This window comes from Psittacula echo (genome assembly GCF_963264785.1).
Source record: "Psittacula echo genome assembly, chromosome: 17".
NCBI lineage: Eukaryota > Metazoa > Chordata > Aves > Psittaciformes > Psittacidae > Psittacula > Psittacula echo.
In genome coordinates, this window is record NC_137753.1 from 4558103 (window position 1) to 4578646 (window position 20544).

General features: G+C 47.1%; 1 protein-coding gene across 1 annotated transcript; it reads left to right on the top strand.

Annotated features, from left to right (window-relative positions):
- Positions 1-9269, top strand: LOC308228124 (solute carrier family 2, facilitated glucose transporter member 5-like; the record flags this gene model as incomplete). Its single annotated transcript, XM_080631246.1, has 12 exons — positions 1-54; positions 1565-1663; positions 2089-2249; positions 2750-2874; positions 5147-5299; positions 5384-5509; positions 5784-5971; positions 6285-6395; positions 6683-6784; positions 7165-7240; positions 8254-8381; positions 9036-9269. 12 exons carry the CDS (start codon positions 1-3, stop codon positions 9267-9269), a joined length of 1557 nt encoding a protein of 518 aa, XP_080487372.1.
- Positions 9270-20544: the final 11275 nt, after the last annotated feature.

Here is a 20544-nt window from a genome sequence, read left to right on the forward strand (position 1 = left end):
ATGAAGTTGAAAGGAGAGAAGCAGAGCTCTGGCAGCGATGAAGGCTCAAAGGGGGTAAGTGCGCAGGGCTCTGGTCTTCAACCTGAGCCTCTCACAGCGACCAGGGCAAGCTGGGGGAGCTCTGCGGGTAGGAGATGACCAAGAGCTGTCAGGATGACACGTGCACGTGGAGCTCACAGGGAGGGCGCAGGGTGGTTGCTCTTGAACCCGGTTTATCTGCACTGAGCCTCGAGGTTCTCTCTGTCTGCCCCTGCCTTGCCATGTACCTTCTGTGTGACTTTCCCCCTCTGTCTGGGGGGTTTCTGTCCTCCTTCCCCATCAGTTTTAGGCTGCGGATGCTTCCGGATGGGGGCTGCCTTTCACAGCAGCATTTTTGTGGGCTCTTGCTCCATGCAATGCTCGTGTGTGCCAGAGGATTTCCTAAGGGTGCTGAATGTGAGCAATTAACAGCAGCGGCTCTTTGGAGCTCCTGGGGTTTGTTGAATGAGGGGAAGGCAGCCTGCTTTTCATCACCAGTGCCACAATGTCAGCAGACTGTGAGAAAAAGTGGCTGGAAGCCTCAGCTTCCTCCTGATCCTTACTCTGGGATCAACAGGATTGATCTTCTGTAGTGCCTTAAACTCTGCAGGCCTCTGGAGGTGAGCTGCTCGGGAATATAGGGAATGTAAGGGCTACCAGCAGCTCTTTGGACAGTATGTTCCATTAGGGAAATGACAGCTCCTTCCTGAGGGACCTGACTTGGGTGTTGCGACATAAATAAAGCCTTGCAGACGTTAAGGCTAATGGTGGTGACACAACATTATACATCTGAATGAAAAATGACTTTACTGATGTAGCAGCAATGAGAGCTATTAGTGAGCTACTGAAAACCCCAGCCCAGCCAACCCAGCGTGGGCAGCCTGAGGACTAAGGAGCAACCGAAGCATTGCAAAAAGTGAGTTGCTTGTAACCCTGAGGTCTGTACCCACAGACGTGGCCAGTGCTTGGTCCTACTCCAGGTGGCAATTTCACCCTTCTGCTTAACTGCAAAGAGCTGCTCTTATACCCCACAGCCAAGCCCTTGCTGAGCTACTTGGATAAGTTCTAATTGGCTTCAGTGGCAATCGGATTAGATCCGTAAAGAGCTTGATCCTGAAATGTGGGAGGCAGAGCAAATGAGCAGGAAAGGGATTTTGTCACTTCATCCAAAACCTCTTCTTCTTAAAGCTTCCCTGTGCCAATATCCTGTGTTAGTTCAGTATCCAATTGCACGTTGGAGAAAGGATAATTGCACACAACCTTTTTCCCTGCGGGGAGGGTATTCTAAGCACGGTAACTTGACAATTATTCATCATTCAAGTGTTCCATCAATACCAGGAAAGAACAGAATCAATTACTGTAATGGCTATGTGCAAATCAAGCAGAACAGAACGAGTTTTAATGAGAACAACCCATTGGGCTTTGTCTATAGAATAACATGAAGTGAAAAGCAAGTCTTAGGGTATTTCTTTTTACTGGCTGCCATTTATGCCCCAATCCAAACCTGTTGCTGAGGTGGGGTTCGTGTTTTCTCTCCCCCCTGCAGAAGATGACACTTGCGCTTGCAACGGTAACGCTGATATCTGCGTTTGGATCTTCTTTCCAGTATGGGTACAACGTGTCTGTGATCAATTCTCCAGCCCCGGTAGGTTGGACTGTGGAGTGGACAATGACCTGGGAGGAGGTTTATGAGCAAAACAAGGCAGGAGGGTAACTGTGGGTCATGGGTGTTTGTGGGCAGGTGCTTGTACTTCTCCATGCTTAGGAGCTGGGAAGTGGTTCCCCTGGAAAGGAATGGAGTGTTAAGGTGTACGATGCCGCAGTTTGGACTTTGTGCCTAGGAGAGAAGGGCGTGAGAAATGCCTTCCCTTTGGGATAGCAGGCAGATCCTATAAGGCAGGATAACTTGTAGTAGCAGTTACTTAGTCCAGGCTTCTCCATCCCCCTCTTGCATTCATTTCCCAACTCAGCCATTCTGGTTTCTATGGAGCTGTTTGTATAAAGCTTTATGACATTACTAGCTTTTAGAGCATGGAACTCACCATGCTAAATGTTTACCTTTCATTCCAGTACATGCAAGACTTCTACAACCAAACCTACTACAACAGGAGTGGAATGCCTATGACGAGTGACTTCCAGACACTGCTCTGGTCTCTTACTGTGTCCATGTACCCTCTGGGTGGCTTTTTTGGGTCCCTCATGGTGTGGCCTCTGGTCAACAACTGTGGCCGGTACGTGCCCGTGGTGTTTAAGGTCCTTGAGCAGCAGTTTTGGGGCTCAGATAAGGCTTGCCAAGCCCACCAGGAGCATGACAGTGTCACACACCTTGATTGTCAGGCAGATAGGCTGGTGGTCAGCTGCTGGGCTCAGCAACACGGGTTGTGTCCCACGTGTAGAAGGTCTTCTGTGGTTTCAATGTGGTCAAGGCCATATGTCGGGCACTGAGCCAGGTAAAGAGCAAAGAGGAAAGTCTGAGATCAGGCCCAGCTTCTGCTGCTTGGGTTTCCTGAGAATCACAGAATCAAAACTGGGTTGGGAAAGACCTTTAAGATATCTTGAAGCCTTCATTCCCTGCAGGGAAAATGGGACAACAGCCATTTTCCGTGTGGGTAGTCCTTGGGATGGTGATTCATGTGAGTTTTGGACACTGTGGCACAGAGGGGATCTCTCTGCTGCTGAGGCCTTAGGCAGAAAATCAACTGAATCTGTCTCCTTTTCTATTATCTCACAGAAAGGGCACTTTGCTGATAAGTAACCTCTTATCTATTTCTGCTGCAATCCTAATGGGAACCTCAGAGCTAGCAAAAACCTATGAAGTGATCATCTTTTCACGTGTTATCATAGGAATATTTGCTGGTAAGTGAATGGTGACGGGAGAGCAATAAATCCATTCTTGGCTATGTAAAGGTCTTTTACTGTCACAAACGGTGGTTTCACAGGTAGCACGTTTTAGCCATAAATCTGCATATCAGTGCTGTTCTTGAATCACAGTTGTCATCTGCATGTTGCAGGAGTAGTAAAGATCTATAGCAGGCAAGAGCAGAGAGACTGGAATGTGAGATGTACAGAGGAGATACGTGTCTGAGATGCAGCTATCCTCTGCAATGAGCATCTGCTAGGCACTGGAGCTCCAACAGCCAGGAAACCTGCTGCTGCTGATAATCTTACAAGCCATTTTAAGGCCTTGCTTGCCTTTTCTGTGCACACATCCCCCTTGTCCTTTTTTCTCTTTAATGTAACTAGAAACAGAATAATCTTTCCAAGTCAGAGTCACTGGAGATGATGCCAGACCCAATGATCTGGTGCTGGAATAGACTGTTCTTCCTGCAGGAGGACAGAAACATTAAAATGGGGGTGTGTTAATGGTGTAGGTGGCTATATTACAGCTACAGTAATAGGGAACAAACGAAACCAGAAGAAGTGGGCAGCACTGTACCAAGCAGAGCAAAACCAGGGTGATAAGGGTCCTATAACAGCATTTAGGCTCAATTCATTGGCTTTGGGTTGGTTAGACTGACGTTCCCCATGGTTTGAAACTGAGTTGGGATATCCTGTAAAGATAAAAGAAGAAAACAAGAAACTGGGGTAAGAAAACAACTGGACCTGTAACACAGAGCAATTGAAATTGGTGAGCTGCAGCAGGAAATTCATCTCCTCCAGCGGTTTTGGTTTGGCTTTTGACTCTCCTAAGCCTGGCAGCTGCTCTTAGCACGGGATCTCTGCATAAATCCTAGAGGACCTGTTAAGTGTGACCCCTCTTTCCAGTCATTTATAACTGACTTTAACCTGCCAGAGGGGGAACTGAGATGAGCCCTTAGGCAGAAGCTCTTCCCTGTGAGGGTGCTGAGGCGCTGGCACAGGGTGCCCAGAGAAGCTGTGGCTGCCCCATCCCTGGCAGTGCTCAAGGCCAGGTTGGACACAGGGGCTCGAAGCTCTGGTAGGATCCAAGTGCAGCCCTGCTGTGGTGCTGGCAGCACTGCCATATGCAGGACACCTCTTGGCAGGGCTTGATCAGCATTGGTCTGAGCAGTAAGAAAGCTGCTGTTGCTTGACTGCAGTAGTCCATGCTGCTGGCATGTTTTAATCTGGGCAACTAAAAGGCTGCTTATAATACAAACTTAAACCACTGCATCTCATGAGTTTACTTTTATAGTGTTTTCCAGTTCCTTAAATACTTGTTCCCAAGCCTTTTGCTTCCAGACGACAGCTTTCTAACTCCATGTTCCTGAAAGCTAGGAAGCTGAGAAACGAAAGATGAGAGTCTCGTGTGGTCGTTTGACTCCAGAACTTTGAGGCTTACATGCCAGGATTTACAGCGTAACCATGGAGCTGGCAGCTTGCTGGGGTTACAGTGGGTTACAACGCAGTGTTCCTCAAAATAACCCATGTGCTATTAGAGTTTAAATACCTCTTCCAGCATGGTGCTGGTGAGAGATCTCAGACCAACAAAGCTCTCTGCAAAGTGTCACCAAGCGATTGAAGGAGTAGTGAATTGATAAACACCAGCAAGAGGTCGCATCCTTCCACCCTTACATCAGTTTGGATATTGATTTCTTTGCTTATTTTAGAGGAAGTATAAATCCCTCCCATGCACTCTGGGGGAGTGAGCACCTCTGAAGCAGCACACAGGATTCTTTCCATGTATCGTGTCAAAGGACTTGGCAGACCCTGCTGGAAGCTATTTTTATGAGCACTGAGACTGCCCAGATCACAGCCTACTGCTGCCTTCTCAGGCTCCTCAAATGCTTTGCTGCTGAGCGTTTAAGCTAGAGCCTCACAGCACCAAGTAGTGCTTCGCTTTGAAGGTGGGCAGGTTGCACTCCCAAAGCCAGAGCTTCTGAGGGTACCAGATTCAGTGATGGATTTGGTACCTCTCCGTGTACTGAGTGAATCGGTGCCATGTGTGTTTTGTCCCTTCTTCCACTGAAGAGTGAGGAAAACACACACAGCTTATGCACTGGCCAGAAGATGACACTAAAGTCGGCTAGAGCAGAAGGGCTTGAATGTGAGGTTTCCTGCTCTGGTCCAGCAGGGATCGCTTCTGTCTCATGTAGGAAGAAGGTATCTTAGTAAAGATGATGCGTGTGCTGGTGCCAGGCACTGCATGTCTAACGCTGTTCTCTACTAGGTCTGGCCTCCAACGTGGTTCCCATGTTCCTTGGAGAAATGTCCCCCAGAAATCTGAGAGGTGCAATTGGGATCGTACCGCAGCTCTTCATCAGCTTTGGGATCCTTGTAGCTCAGACCCTTGGTCTCACCATCATCCTTGGGAATGCCAAAGGTAAATTCCTGGCTTAGGGCTTGTTTTTGTGGCCCCCACAGGGGGAAGATGTCTCATAGCTGTCACCTTGTCTCACTGTTGCAGGCTGGCCCGTGCTGCTGGCGCTCACTGGGATCCCATCACTAATTCAGCTCCTTATATTGCCCTTTTTCCCTGAGAGTCCCAGATATTTGCTGATACAAAAGGGGGATGAAGAGCAAGCACGACGAGGTACAGTATCATCCTTTAATGGAAGGGGGAGGATCTGTGGGACATGATTGACAGCAACCAACAGTGAAACGAGTGTGAAAAACTCCATTGACTTTGCTGGTGGATGGAATTCCTGCAACATTGCTCCTTTCTCTGTATATGTGAATCCCTGACTTACTACCATGGAAGCAGTACTGCGCATGGTGGGAACAGTGTTCTGTCTTGATTTGAAGCAGGAGAGCTCGCTGTAGACCTGCTCTCTGGGGTCTGTAACTCACTTTCCTTTCCCAACTAGCTCTGCAGAAGCTGAGAGGCCGGGATGATGTGGATGATGAGATCCAAGAGATGCGCCAAGAAGACCGGTCAGAAAAGGAAGAAGGACAGTTCACTGTATTCAGCCTGTGCACCTTCAGAGGCTTGAGGTGGCAGCTCATCTCCATCATTGTCATGATGATGGGCCAGCAGCTCTCAGGGGTCAATGGGGTGAGTGGGAAGGCACATGGGAAAAGCCAGTGGGGTGAGTAGAAGGATGGGGCTTTACAGTGGGTGATGTGGGGCAGTGCTGACCCAAACCCAGTACACACATGTACTAGATACAGTCAAGCTGACCTGTTAAGGATAGTTTGGACATTTTAGAGTAAGGTGCTTGTGGCGGGATCCAAACAGCAGTGTCCAGAAATGAAAGAATCGGTTCTCAGGCTCCTGAGCACCAGTTCCAGGATGCAAAAGCAGCCAAACTGGGATTCCCATGTTCTGCCTTTGGTCCCATGTAAACACAGCTGTGGTTTTGCTGCAGGTCTTCTACTACGCAGACAGAATCTTCCTGTCGGCAGGAGTGGATGCCAACAATGTTCAGTATGTCACTGTGTCCATAGATGCCATCAACGTCATCATGACCTTGCTTGCTGTAAGTTTCTATCAGGGCTTTTCAAGTTCCGGCTTGCCTGGTCTCCCCTGCCTGTCACGGGTTAAACTGGGTTATGTTATTTACACATACTGTGAGCTGCTTGGCACAATAGATGCCCTGGAGTGGCCCTTGGTTGAAGGCAGCTGTGCTACCCAAAGTGATTGACCATCAGCAGATGGTGGCAATGGCGCTGAATTTCTTAAGAGACAAAGACTATCTCCATAAGCTTTGCTGCAGTAAGTGCTGTGCCCCATGCCTGGTCTCCCACCCTCTTCTGTCTCTTTCAGGTTTTCATTGTGGAATCCCTGGGGAGGAGAATCCTCCTCTTTGCTGGCTTTGGATTTTGCTGTGTCTCCTGTGCAGTGTTAACTATGGCTCTCAGTCTCCAGGTGTGTAGCTGGATGGCTCAGGTGATGTTGCCCATGCATTTCTGGACTGCTCAGGGAACCGCTGGTATATATTGAGGTTGTTTCTACACCCTGGGAAGGAGGGAATAATATGAACTAAAGTAAAGCCAGGAAAAGTTGTGATCCTCCTTGTCTGAGTACTGTTTCCAGCACATCATGTTCATAATACCTGTTGCACTGATTTATTGGAAGCAAGTATCATACCCAGGCTATGATTTTTGTGGTTAAGAGTGCATATGTCTCGCAATGGAGGGTGATGCTGGCTTTAGAATGCCTTCAGATCTTACTACGAATATTACCTTGAATGTGTTGGTGATGCTCAGGTAGGGACCACATGTAATCCGTAATTAATTTCTTCACAGGCCACTATCCCATGGATGTCTTACCTCAGCATAGTGTGTGTCATCATTTACATCACTGGACATGCTATTGGAGCCAGTAAGTATGCACAGTCTGGTCCTGTCTCCTCCACAAGATGGGGAAAGCCAAGTGTTACGTTCAGTTTCAAACCAAAAGCTCTTTGGAGCTAATCTAAGCAGATGGAGATAGAATTTCTTCTCTGTGTGGCCATGCACTGTGTGGCTTGTCAGCTAGGCTTATTTATGTTCCAGAGAGTAGCTGCCTGTGTCTGTGGGGCAAGGGAGGATCTGGCTGTCAAGAGGAAGAGCAAAGGCACAACAGTGCTTGTGTCTGATATTCCCCAAGTAAAACCTGGAGCAAAACTATGCCCAGCTAGTGAGCCCACAGCTGGGCAGGGATGTGGCATGCTTGCATCTGTGGGCAACCCATCAAATGAGAAGCAAAGCAAATTATACCCATGGCCCTGCAGATGGCTTTGCAGAAAGGAGATGTGCAGATAGATGTGGATATTGGGAAGGCTTTGTCCTGACTCAGCTCCTCAGCGTGGTGGAGTGGTCTGGTTAGCTTGGAAAGCCCTGCTCGGGAAGGATGCAGCAATGCAGTATTGAAACTCCTGTAGAGGTTTTATAGCAGAGGGAATTGCATACAACCTTTCCTTCTCCATTTATGCCACCAGGCAGATTGAAGCATGGAGGGCAGGGACATTGCTGGAGGGAGAGCACCAGGTCGTCTGGACCTGTTAAGGAGAACACAGTCTGTTTCATGCTCAAAAAGCAAGTCTTGCTTAGTTGCTGCTCATGGGGTGCTCTCTGGAGAGACAGTTTGCGTTCATCAACCTTATTTTACACCTTAGGCTGGAGATGGGTTCATGGCTGAGGTGCAGCCATAGGAGAGAAGAGGTTGGTTGCTGTGTGTGAGCTCGTTTAAATGCCTTGTATTTTCTTAGTCTCATCCCTTATTTGATGTATTGGGTGTTTCTGAACACTAGGACTTTAAAAGCTATTGCCTGCCAGTGAAATGCACGGTGTCATCTGGGAATTCAAAGCACGGGAGTTCCCTTTGTGATTTCCAAATGTGCAACTCCCTTCCAGGTCCCATTCCCTTTGTGATGATCACCGAGATGTTCCTGCAGTCATCCCGGCCTGCTGCGTTCATGGTGGGTGGGTCTGTGCACTGGCTGTCCAACTTCACTGTGGGGCTTGTGTTCCTCTACATGGAGGTAAGCTGCAATCACAACAGGGCAAGACTTCAGCTTAAAATCAGTATCTTCACCCTTGTGTTCTTACAGAGAGCCCTTTAATCCTGACAGCCATAAATGTCCTAGTGGGTTCCCAGTACCTTTATGCAGGATTACATATTAAGCACAAGAAGGTGATGTTAGTCAGCATTTTCTTATCACATCTGTCTGTTGCACGTGGTTTAAAAGAAAGCAGTTACTTTTCCACGTGAATGTCTGATCTGGAATTCAGGAGCATGCACAAGACTGTAAATTCCCAGTCTTAGCTTTTGCTCTCAAGGTCACCAGTTCAATCAGATCCCCAGCAGTAGTGACCCATACACTGCTGTAGTTGGTGATTTTAGCTTGTGCAAAGGGTGAGTTTAGCTTGACTTCTCTAACAGACCCTCACCTGCCTTTTCCAGTAAACCAATAGTGGTTTCCAATGAATCCATGGTGGCAACATGAGAAGACAGAATCTAGAACCACTCCTAACTTCAAGTTAATTCAATTGTTTAAGTCATTCAACATAAAATACGTGCACATCACTGTGGCTGCTTTTTTTCTAGCTATTGCAGAGCTCAGCATGTCTAAATCATGTGAAGTACACCACTGGAATGTTGTCCTGATCCATGCTCTCTTCTTTCCCTGCCCTAGGCTGGACTGGGGCCCTACAGCTTCCTCATCTTCTGTGCTATCTGCCTGGCCACTATAGTTTACATCTTCTTCATTGTTCCTGAGACTAAGAACAAAACCTTCATGGAAATCAACAGGATCATGGCCAAGAGGAACAAGGTGGAGATTCAGGAAGACAAAGAAGAGCTTAAGGATTTCCAGGCTGTCCCAGGTGGGCAGGCAGAGAAGAAGGAAATCTCCAGCCATGAGCTGTGACCCAGCCCACTGTTGGCCTGGACATTTTCCAAGATCCATTCAGTGGGAGAACAAATACATGGATTAGTTTTTTGATACTGATCTTCATTCAGACCTTCTGCAAGCTTCCCACAGCAGGAGTTTCCACATAACCCATTGTGTCTTGAGAATGTTCTCATTAGGAGTAATCCAGCCCAAACCATGGAATGGTTTGGGTTGGAAGGGACCTTAAAGCTCATCCCGTTCCAACCCCTGCCACGGGCAGGGACACCTTCCACTAGAGCAGCTTGCTCCAAGCCCCTGTGTCCAACCTGGCCTTGAACACTGCCAGGGATGGGGCAGCCACAGCTTCTCTGGGCACCCTGGGCCAGCGCCTCAGCACCCTCACAGGGAAGAGCTTCTGCCTAAGAGCTCATCTCAGTCTCCCCTCTGGCAGGTTAAAGCCATTCCCCTTGGCCTGTCCCTACAGGCCCTTGTCCCAAGCCCCTCTCCAGGTTTCCTGCAGCCCCTTTAGGCACTGGAGCTGCTCTCAGGTCTCCCCTTCAGGAGCCTTCTCTTGTCCAGGCTGACCCAGCCCAGCTCTCTCAGCCTGGCTCCAGAGCAGAGCTGCTGCAGCCCTCGCAGCATCTTTGTGGCGTCCTCTGGACTCACTCCAACAGGTCTATTAGCAAGACCATCCTGCTTCATGGTATAGGCACTGCCAAAGCAAATTACCCATTGAGAGTATTTGTAACATGGAAAGGGCAGTATCCTTAGCCAGCTCTGTTTCTGTGATCAAATAACCTGTGCCATATGGTGATATATGTTCCTGGTGTTCTGATACATCTCAAGTGACGCAAGCCAGCTCTTGGACCAGCTCTTGGGTTTTGGTCAGTTGTGTGCAAGGGTTGTACTATATTTCTGTGAGGAACCACCAGGCCTTTGCTCTGGGGTAGAGAAAGTGTCAGTTGTTCTCAGGTACTTTGTTAGGTGGGCTGCTAATGGCATTTACCCTGTCAACACTTGTCCTTTGTGTGCTTCAAAGAACCACTACTTGGGAAATGCGTATCACTATAGCCTCACACCCACCCTGCTCACCCAGCTCCCTCCTTCAAATCAAACCTAGTCCTCAGCTGTTGCTGATGAGTCCCTCCAAAGCCTTATTCTTGAGGTTAGGAACCATCCACCTGGCTGGTGCTTATTCAGGACCAGTTTATACCTGTTTGTTCCAGTGGCACTCAAGTCTTTGGGCTCTTTAGCTCATTGCAGTCCCTAGTGTTTACACTTCAGTTGCCAAAGAGTGATCCTTTAATAACCCCCATATCACTACTCTGTATGTATGAGTCAGCTGAAGCTCAGTCAGCCCCACAAAGAGATGACATTGAACTTCCCTGCTGCAGGAGTCAAATTCAGGTTGATTCCTGTGCAGTGAGCTACAGGTTGCAGCCTGTGCTTGCAAACAAGTCCAAGCTTGTCTTTAGCTTCTCACATCGAGTTGCTTAAGTCTAGTTTTTGAAATAACTCAGCTGTCAGGTACTTGAAACCACTTGAAAAAGTCTTCAGGTGGTTTAGAGCTTGGTCCTTCTACTGGTTTCTGGTTATGTTCCCTAAGGCACCATTCCACTTGGAAAAGCTTTGAGTCTAAGGACTAGTGCTGACTGAGAAGAAAGTAAAGTGCACACAGATGAAAACTGCATGCTTCTTGAAGTATTTCAGTGTAAGGGGGTTTGGGGTTAACTGGGGCATAATTTACCATGGGAAATGAATTATTACATGTGATGGCTGCCCTCCGTTGTGAAAAAAGCAGAATAGTTGAACAGGCTGGCATGGATTTTGTGGTGTTGATGGAGAGTCCTTCACATGATTGACTTAGAAGATGAGTTTTATACCTGCCCTCCAGCTTGTGATGTATTCCTGTTGAAGCAGCTGTTTCCATGCTTTGTCTCTACATCCATTTACAGAAAAGAAGGCATGCCACTGACCAAAGCTCAGTGAGCGCAGGAGCCACATTCTGTCCTGTGAGGGCTTTACTTGCTTTTTCCTATGTGATGTCTGCCGGGGAAGGGGTGGTGATTTGGTGGTGAGAAATGGGAAGGAAGGATCCATGCGGGCAAGATGGTGAGAAACTGAGACTGGGTGAAGGATGAGAGAAACTTTATTTGATAAAGTGGCTCCTTTGACCCAAGAGAGCAGCTCTTTGGTAGGTAGGAAGATGTGTATGGGGAGCCTAAATCTAACTCCTGGGAGGGACGTGACAATGCAAGGTGTTTGACTGTGCCAAGTTCTGTCTGTTCTTTGCCTCTATCCCACTGCTGGAGGCTTTGCTCTCTTGGAAAACCAACCTGGAACACCAGCAGGGGCATAGTGAGCCTATGCAAAGCACAAGGAGAAACAAGCAAAATCATCCAGGTTTTAACGTTTCCTCAGCCAGAAGTTTGGATTTTTCTGCTGCTTTAATAAAAAAGGGAAAAAAAACCCCAAATTTGGGGTCATTGACAGCTGGTGTCAGGCTCCAGAACCACCCCCCCCAAGAGGGTCATGGGGGTTTCTCCCCATGCTATGATGTCTCCCTTCAGGTGCCCTGGTTTGCACAGTGCAAGTGCCCGAATATCTGCAGGACTGAGAACTTGGCTCCACAGGTTCACGTGAGTCATCCACCCTGCAAAGCCATTGGAGAATGTCCCAAGAAGAGTGTCTCTGTCTTTCCCAAGGACAAGTGTCCCTCCAGCCTGGTTCACGTACCCCTTCTGGATACTCTTTGCTTTACCAGCTGCTCCATTGAGCCATAAATTCGCTGTTCCAGACCAGGAAGCCCATGTCATGCAATAGTGCAGCCAACCTTGTGCCTTGTGGTACAGGGGGAAGCTGACGAAATGGCCTCCTATCCACAGTCCCACATCTGTGCCCACGGTCAGCACTAGCTCATTATCCCTCTCTTGTGTGGAGTAGGAAAGAACAGTCTGGCTGCCAGCATGCTGGGCTTTGATCCAGAAGCATAAGGTGAAGGCTTGGAGAGACATATCATGGAGGGGATGAATGTTCACAAAACTCTCAATGTTTTCCACAGGGAAGTAGAAAGATGGAAAAGTGCTGGATTTAATACCTGAAATGACCAAAAAGCCAGATGTTACATCTCCAGCTGTGCCTTTAAATAAGCCTGGATCCTAAAGAATACACCCATAGGAACTGGCACTTTTAGCTGTCTTGAGCCACAGTTACTGGTGTGTGTCTTACCAACATGGAATGGGCTTGAAATGATGAAGAACTTAACAACTTCACCCAACTATTTGGGAAAATAACTTCTTTTTTTTCCCCTTCTTCCTTTTTTCTCATCTTTGTGTAAAATAGAGCTGATGATTATTTATCCCAGGGGAACTGTCAGCTTAAAATCTTCAGTGTTTGTAAAAGTGTGCTTACATGTTGCAGGAGAAAGCTGCAGTTACTGTGACAGTAGCTAGATTAGGGCCTAGAAATTGGACAAAATCCTGCCTGCACATACCAGAACCAAACCTGTTAATGATTTAGGCCATCATGGACAGGAGAGTGTGGATTCTTCATTCTTGCAAGGTAAGCTCGGCTCAAGAACACATGTGTGTTTCTTACCTATGTGGCTCCCTCCATTCAGCAACTCTCTTTTCATGTCTTGGAGCTGCATCTGGATTTGTTCCAGCCTGAGGTTGAATTCTTCTAGATGGCATTGTTCTAGAGCAATCAGACAGCTGAATTTACAGGAGGCCAGTACCTGCACATGGTAGAATTTTCCTGCTTTCTAGTTTGCAGGAGGTTTGGGGAAACCCTTTGTTTTAAAATGCAATGTCTCACCTCTATGTGGTGCCTGGTTAACCAGCCATGCCAGGGCTGTTTCTGCACCCACCTGGGTGCAGACACACTGAACCTAGTATGCCATTTAGCACCACTTCTCCTGGGAGATGTGTGACACCTTTGTGGTCAAAATAAAGGGCGGGCACACAACCTGCAGCCACCACTGCACCATTAGGAACAAGATGTGTTAGCAGGGGGCAAAGAGACGCTGGACCTGTGTCTGGACACTGAACCATTAGAAACAAGATGTGTTAGCAGGGGGCAAAGAGACGCTGGACATCTGCTGTGCAGGGATGCTGCTACTCCTGGGAAAGGTGAGCTCCAGCATGCTTAGCTTGAGTGATTTGCAACTTAACTCCCTCCACACTGACTTCTTGCTCCTCCCTGGGTAATGCCTGAGTCCTGCCCCTTGACTCCTTTTACCTTGGGTGGGTTTGGACCTGAAGGAGGCCTCCACCACGCGCCCATGGAGGGGCTGAGCGTGCCGGTAGTCGTTGCGCAGTGTCCTATTCTGCCAGTCCAGCAAGGTGTTCTCCAGGAGGCTGATCTGTGAGCAACATAGGCTTATTATGGAGGGCAATGGGGACCATGGTTTTACCAAGAAGGGCAGTGCAGATCCTGCAGCTCAGGAGTAAACCTAGGGAATAGTTACAGGGGAACCCACAGGGTCTCTTGCTATGTATTAGCAAGGGAAAGGAACAAAACATGAGGGGCTCTTATCAGTTAATTCATGGTAAAGGTATTTGCCCGAAGGAAGTTTTTAACACCTGATGGTATGCATGGATGGAGATTTTGCTGCTATTCCATAGCATACTGTGTTCTCACAAGTGCCTATTACCCTTTCTCCTGCCAAAAAGAATGTTTCTTTTTCAAATGAGAACACACTGTGATCCTCCGCTACTGTAATCTCCATTTTATCTTGTTCTTCTCCTAGAAGAAAATGTTTCTAATGCTTCTCTTTCATTAAGGAGGAGGAACCACTCTGCAAGTCACCGGGAAGATAATTTTCCCTGCTAAAGCCTTTGTCCCGACAAGGCAGACAGAAAAAAGGGGATCCTGCCATGGGATGGTAATCAACTGCTGGGAGAAGTGGGGTTACTGCCCAGTGCTCCTGTGCACTCAACAAGGTCCTCTGTAATGCCTGCACTGGAGCCTGGATGAACCCTCTCCTATCACAGAGCCAAAACTCACAACAGGCTGCTCCTGAAATGACCCAATCTAGCTGCACAATGTAAGTGTAGACAAGAAAAAACCTGAAATGCTCTTTAAAAATGTGCCAATTATTCAGTAGTTATTTTAATGTTATGGATGGCTCTTTCAGGGGTTTTGGGGGAGGGCTGGACTTTCTTTCATTAGTTTTTGCCTTGTTGATTCTGACTTTTTTGTCCTTTTGGTAGTGCTTCAGTATGGTTGAGCTTAACTGAGCAGAGAGCTTTCTTATTGCTCACCAGACCTCAGGTAAACTGCTGCTATACAGAAACTGGCTCTTGCTCTGATGTAGCATTGCAGTGTCATTCCAGCCACCTGCAATTCCAGTTACTTAGGAGTCAATCCTCAAAAGCCTTGTAGGAGAAGTGCCCCATTAGCCTTTCTGTCAGGCTGTTCCCCAAATCACTGGAGAACAGAAAAGCAAGCTTGTATGAAAAGGTGAAGTGTGGAGGAAAGAGAAGCTGCTCTGTCTGGTGAAGCTGTCACTTACCTGTGTGTGTGACAGGAGAATTGGAGAATGAAAGATGGTCCAGATCACACTCTCAGAGCAAGGTGGGGTTGTCAGTGAGCCCTGGTACCTGTAGAAGTGCGAGAGGTTTTCTGGCAGCATGGCTTGGACATCCAGAGAAAGGAGCTTTGTCGATTGACCTCAAAAGGAAACCGAGAGGGAATATTAACAACTAATGGGGAACAAAGAGAAAGGTGAAAGCAGGGTTAGAGCTGGGGCTGGCAAATCACTCTGCCCAGAGCACCGGTATATTAGACTGTTGGCAGAAGTGGATGAAGGAGGGAAATAAATGGTCCTTTCAATAGATCTGTCATTCAGAACTACGTAGGGTCCTGGATGTGGTGGGGAACTGCACCTCAGTGCTCTGCCAGTAGCTGTTAGTCCTCCCAGGAAGCAGAGTGTATTAGTGCAGCAGAGCATCTGCTATCTGGGCTTATGGATTGAAGGATCATAAGAAGTTATTTGATGGTGCTGCAGTGTGATGCGTAGACCTACCAGGAGGATGTTTATTGCTGCCTTAAGCATCTTCCACACCACCCTGCTGTGCGGGCTGATGTTTGAGCTGCATGGGCAGGGACAGTGTGATGTTGTGCTTGGCTATGTAACAGCAAACAAAGCAGCAGTAAAATTTTCCCAGCCCCAGTACACATGTACAGGCTTTGAGAATATCAAGGATGGAGAAAAGCATTCCCGGGTCTTACCTGCAAACCTGATTTTTGCCAGTTTGGAAATGAATTCACTGTAGTAGGTATTCTCAAAGTGTCCATCCTAAACACAGCATAGCAACTTGAACAGGTTAGTGACCTGCCTGTGCTTCCATACTATTAATCAGTTTGGGGGGACTAATTGAGGGATTGGAAGACAAAGAGAACAGATACTATTTCAGATATCTCGGTATGATATAAGGTATGTAAATGTAGATCTCAGGTAGAATGGCGAACTGTAAGGATCCCTTTTCACCACTTCTAAACAAAATGAAGTGCTCCCATTTGCAAATCAGAGCAAGGCCTTGAAGTGCAGCAGGGAAAACTCTGCTGTCACACCTGATATTCCATGTGTACTTCTTATGGGACAAATTTATCTGGGGCTCCAAAGTTGCATTGGCTGGTATTGTGGCATAAGGGAAGAATAGTCCTCCTAAAGCACAGCTTACTCAAGCTGGTGGCAGATATCATCTCTTAGGATAGACGTGCAGACCTAGCACAGGCTGTTTGTGTCTGGGCTGTGAATACAGTATGAACAGTGGTCACAGGCTGGACTTGCTCAGCAGCCTGGGCATCAAACCTACCGCGTACAGGAAGGCAAGCACAGCCAGTCCATTTGGTTTGTCTTTGGCTTCTTCAAAGCTCAAGTAGTCAGCTGAGTTGTAATGGACAATGTGCAGCTGTCAGAAGAGAGACAGGGTCAGCAAGAAGTGATAAATGGCTTCCTCTGTGCTTCAAAGGACCTAGTGCAGACTGAAGGGGGAGTCACCATCCCAATTCCTGCTGCTTGTGCCTTACGGCACAGCCAAGCAGACCTTTCTAGAGTTTTTTTTTTAATAGGTTTGTGATGAAATGTGGAGGAACAACTCCAGACTTGAAGGATATCAGTGCTATGGGGTTTCTTTTTGTCTTTTATAGCAGCACCATCAGGCTGAGCTGTTGCATTGCCCCAACACCTGCACTGGTGAGAGCCCTGTTTCTCCCACTTGCCTCTGCATTGCTTATGCAGGCTTTGTGGGCTGCAGCTTCCAATTTCCCAACTGGCAGACCCGCAATGCACCCTCCCTCCAGCTCACTCCATTCACATGCACCTCTGCAAAGTATCTCATCCCATCTATGGTGTGTTCAGAGCCGCTGGTCTCCAGGTCTAGGCCACCCCAGTGCAGATGCATCTGTACAGCTGTGTAGAGGCCAGGGAGCCCTCTGGAGATGTGCATGGTGGGTGGCAAGTCAATCTGAACTGAAAAAAACAGGATTGAAGACAGCAATGGGTGCAGCCATGCCCATTCTTGTAGTTATGCTTACAGTGCCCAATGCTTTCTGCCAATAACTCTTGAAATAAGCAGGAATAGGCACGTTCAGGGAACTAACTCCAGTATACAAGGAAAACTACTGAAGCATAAAGCTAAGTGTGCATAAAATCTTTCCTGACCTCAGGCTTGTGCACCTCAAAGGCTAAACCAGGCACCAAAATGACTGGACACTAGCTGTGCCTGCAATCTTTCCTATCTAAGCAGCTCTGGGTTTTTAATTAGGCACTAAAAGTGCTTTAATGCTCATCTCTTGCATAGTACATCACATCTTGCAGGGTTCTGCATAGATTTAACTGCTTTCTTTCCAAGGAAGAAAAGGAGAATGGAAATCAACAAAGTGACTGGCCTCCTCTAACCTGTCATCATCATTTCCGGTATTCTGGAATCTGCATCTTCTAGGAACAGGCATAATGGGCCAGAGCCCTCTAAGTTTGAAAAGGCTGTGTTAATGCTTGAAGGATTTGTAGAGACAAATCTCTTTGCTTCTCCTTGCCAAGGGGTATTCACAAAGAGACTATGAACCATTTGTCTTCCTGCTAATATACTGCTACAAATCATATATTATGTTAATAAATATGCCAAACCTAGGGGGGAAAATGGGAATTGCCTCATCCTAAAAAAGCCCACGGCATGTTATGAAAAATAGCAACTATCCTTGCAAAATGTGGCACATTATATGATTCATTAGCCACAGATTCTGTTAGTGAGAAGCTTCTTTTGTTTGTAAACTGTTTCCAGACAGCCAAGATGAAAACATCTTTCTTTGTAATATCCTGAAGAGCCTGGAGTGTGTGAGGAGGAAATCTACCTTTTTATACAAGATCCCTGCTGACTGCCTTCCAGAATTAGGCTTATTTGCCTCAAGTACCTCACTATGGTTTCTGCTTTCTACAAAACACAGCTAGGGAATTGTGCTCTGAGTTTATGACAAGCTCAAGTCTTCTGTAAGATATTTAAAGCAAATATTTGCTGACAGCATGAAGGCAGGTAACAGCCCACTTGTCTAGGTGTTATCAGGTGGGATTTAGCCTGGTAATTATACAACTAGAGAGAAAGTGTAGCTGGTTTCTTAGGTGAAACAGTTGATCTTCAGCTTCTCAGAGCCTGTAAGGAGAATCTTGCTGATAAATCCATCTCCTGTCCTTTCAGATCTGCTGAATGGTTTCTGCTGTGGCCCAGTGGAATATTTTCCCTGAGAGATACTGCTACCATGTCCCATCCCACTGATGCCAGTAAGAAAACGCTGCCTGACTTCACAGGAACTGTGAATAAGGACAATCATTTGCCTTTGTGCTTTACCAAAATGCCCTGCATGGGAAAACCATTGTTTTGATGTTAACAAAAGAATAGGAAAATACACATGCTCAATCAGATCTGAAAGCTACACCTGCAGGAATTCATTTGTAGGCAGTCAGAGTAGCAATGATGACATGAGAGCTTTAACTGAACGCTGAGCTTGTGAGGGCGACAAACAGGAGTTAAGGTTTTAAGAAACACAACCACCACGGTCTTTCTCTGAAGGCATTATGTGTCTCATCACTTCATTTCCCTGCCCTCACACCATATTTCTCTCTGTCTCTGTTACAGAGAATAAGAAAGGACTGTCATGCAGGATTAAGGAGCTACCAGCTTTGTGTTCCAAACACCTTCCCAGAAACACTCATTCCCTCCCCACTGCAGCTATTAGAAAATCCTCTCATTGCTCATCTGTAGTCCAAAAGCATTATCCCAACAGTACCAGCTGATGAATTATTTAGGCAATGAATTACAGACTGCAGCAGGGGAATCCAGGACCTCTTAATTTATAAACCTTGCCCCAAGACTGTGTGGCCAAAGGCAAGGCTTTTAACCCATGCTGTGCTTCAGCTTTTCTTCCCGAGACCTGAAATATCAATTCTCTGACTAGAAGGGAGGGTTTCTCCTCTGTGTTGTACTTCGTGTGACCTGCATCTAACCAAACCTCAAACACAAACCTGCTACTGAACTATGGTTCTCCATTCCTATAATTTCTTAGTATTGCAAAAGGTGCATTTTCTAAATGCCGAGAGGAGTCAGTATGCCCCAAATACCACTCACTGCTGTAGACCTGCAGTCTTGTAATACACTGAATGAAAGGGTCAATCTATAATGCTCTATCTGCCTTTTATCCCTTTTTGATGTCTAACAGGGAGAATATCTTGCAGAAACATAACTGGCTTTTTATTTCTCTGGTTTATACATGTGTTTCTGGAGAGCCTTTCTGTGTGATTGGGGAAAACAGCAGAACTACGGGAGCAGAATGAAGCGAGATGCAAAGCAAAGTAAGGTGAGTTCAAAGAAAAAGGGCATTGTGTGTGAATAGCATTTCAAACAGCTAAAATGAATAATCTGTTCCTGCACTGTAACAAGCCTGACATCCCCCCAGGATATTTGAGCTAGGGAAGAAAATACTGCCTATTGCTATGGCAAAGCTGGCTCCTTCCACCCCACTTCAGCCTAGTGACACTGGCTGGCCAGAAAAGGCTTATGGCTGTGTTCTAGTTAGGGTAAAGTGCTGAGATGAACACACAGGAGCTCTTCCCATATCCTGTGTGTGCTAGGACTGCCAGGTGAAACCTCCAGAGGATATGTCTCGGCCTACTTTATAGCTTAAAAGTTGAAAGTTGTCAGGTTCAGGCATCTCTTCCATTAGGTGTCCCAGCAGGAAGGTATGTGCTTTCTCCCATCAAATGCACTGCAGGACTCAAACCGGTATGATGCAAACCTGAACTCATTGGGATGCTAACAAAGAGGTTTGGATAAAAGGGGTGAGTTTTCAGACCTACCATTAAAGACCTCTACCTTTTAAAAACGTAAGGCCTTTGCTTTGCTGCTGCTGACCTGCTCCCTGCGCTGTTGGCTGCCAGCATCACCCACTGTCATGGAAACAGTGCATGGGATGCCCCTGGATGCTGCGTGTGCAGTGGTGCATGCATGTACAAAGCGTCAGCCCATTTTGCTCAGGGGGCAAAATGGGACTGATGGGGGCAGGCAACACTTGCTTCTTTGGTGCTTTGCTTCTCTTTCTGACAGAAAGGTGACTGACAGCTCAAGCTGCTGCAGGACCAGCTAAATTCCTTGCGCTCTGTGCCCTGAGTTCTGTTTCAGGCTGTTTCTTTGCCAGCAATGACCTTTTGGCCAGCTCCTGATTTTTAGGCAGGTAATGAGAAAAATCCCCCTGGTCTTACCAGAGTGACCATTGTTGGTCATGGTGAAATCCCCCTGCAAAGGCCCATCGTAGCCACTCAGCTCCAGCTGCAGCAACTGAGGGTTGTACCTCACTTTTTTCCTCTGGATGTCAACTGGAGATTGGTGCTTGCCAGCACAGTCTGCAAAGTGCTTTCCCCAGTGCTCTTCATCCAGCTCTCCTTCTGTGTGGAGGAGAAGCAAACCAGGTTATTAGGACATGGTGAGAACTGTTGTTAGCTCAGAAGTCAGACGACTCTCCTCATTTGCCAGCAGGGCATGTCAATCTAATTATTATAACACCAGGAGCTGCAGCAATGAAAGGCTGCTGTGCCTTCCCTAGAGTGAAAATATACATTATTCTGTCTGCAGGACACCTGTGGTGCAAAATAAGAAGCCTGCATTGCAGTAATAGCTTGCTGATCACTGGGGACTGAACCTCCACCAAAAGAGAAGCAGTATTTATACAGAAACGGGGATTTAAATGGGTCTCAACTGCCAGAGATGTGGAATCAGGTTCTTAACGAATGCGAGAGTGAAGAGGACCAGGGCTATAG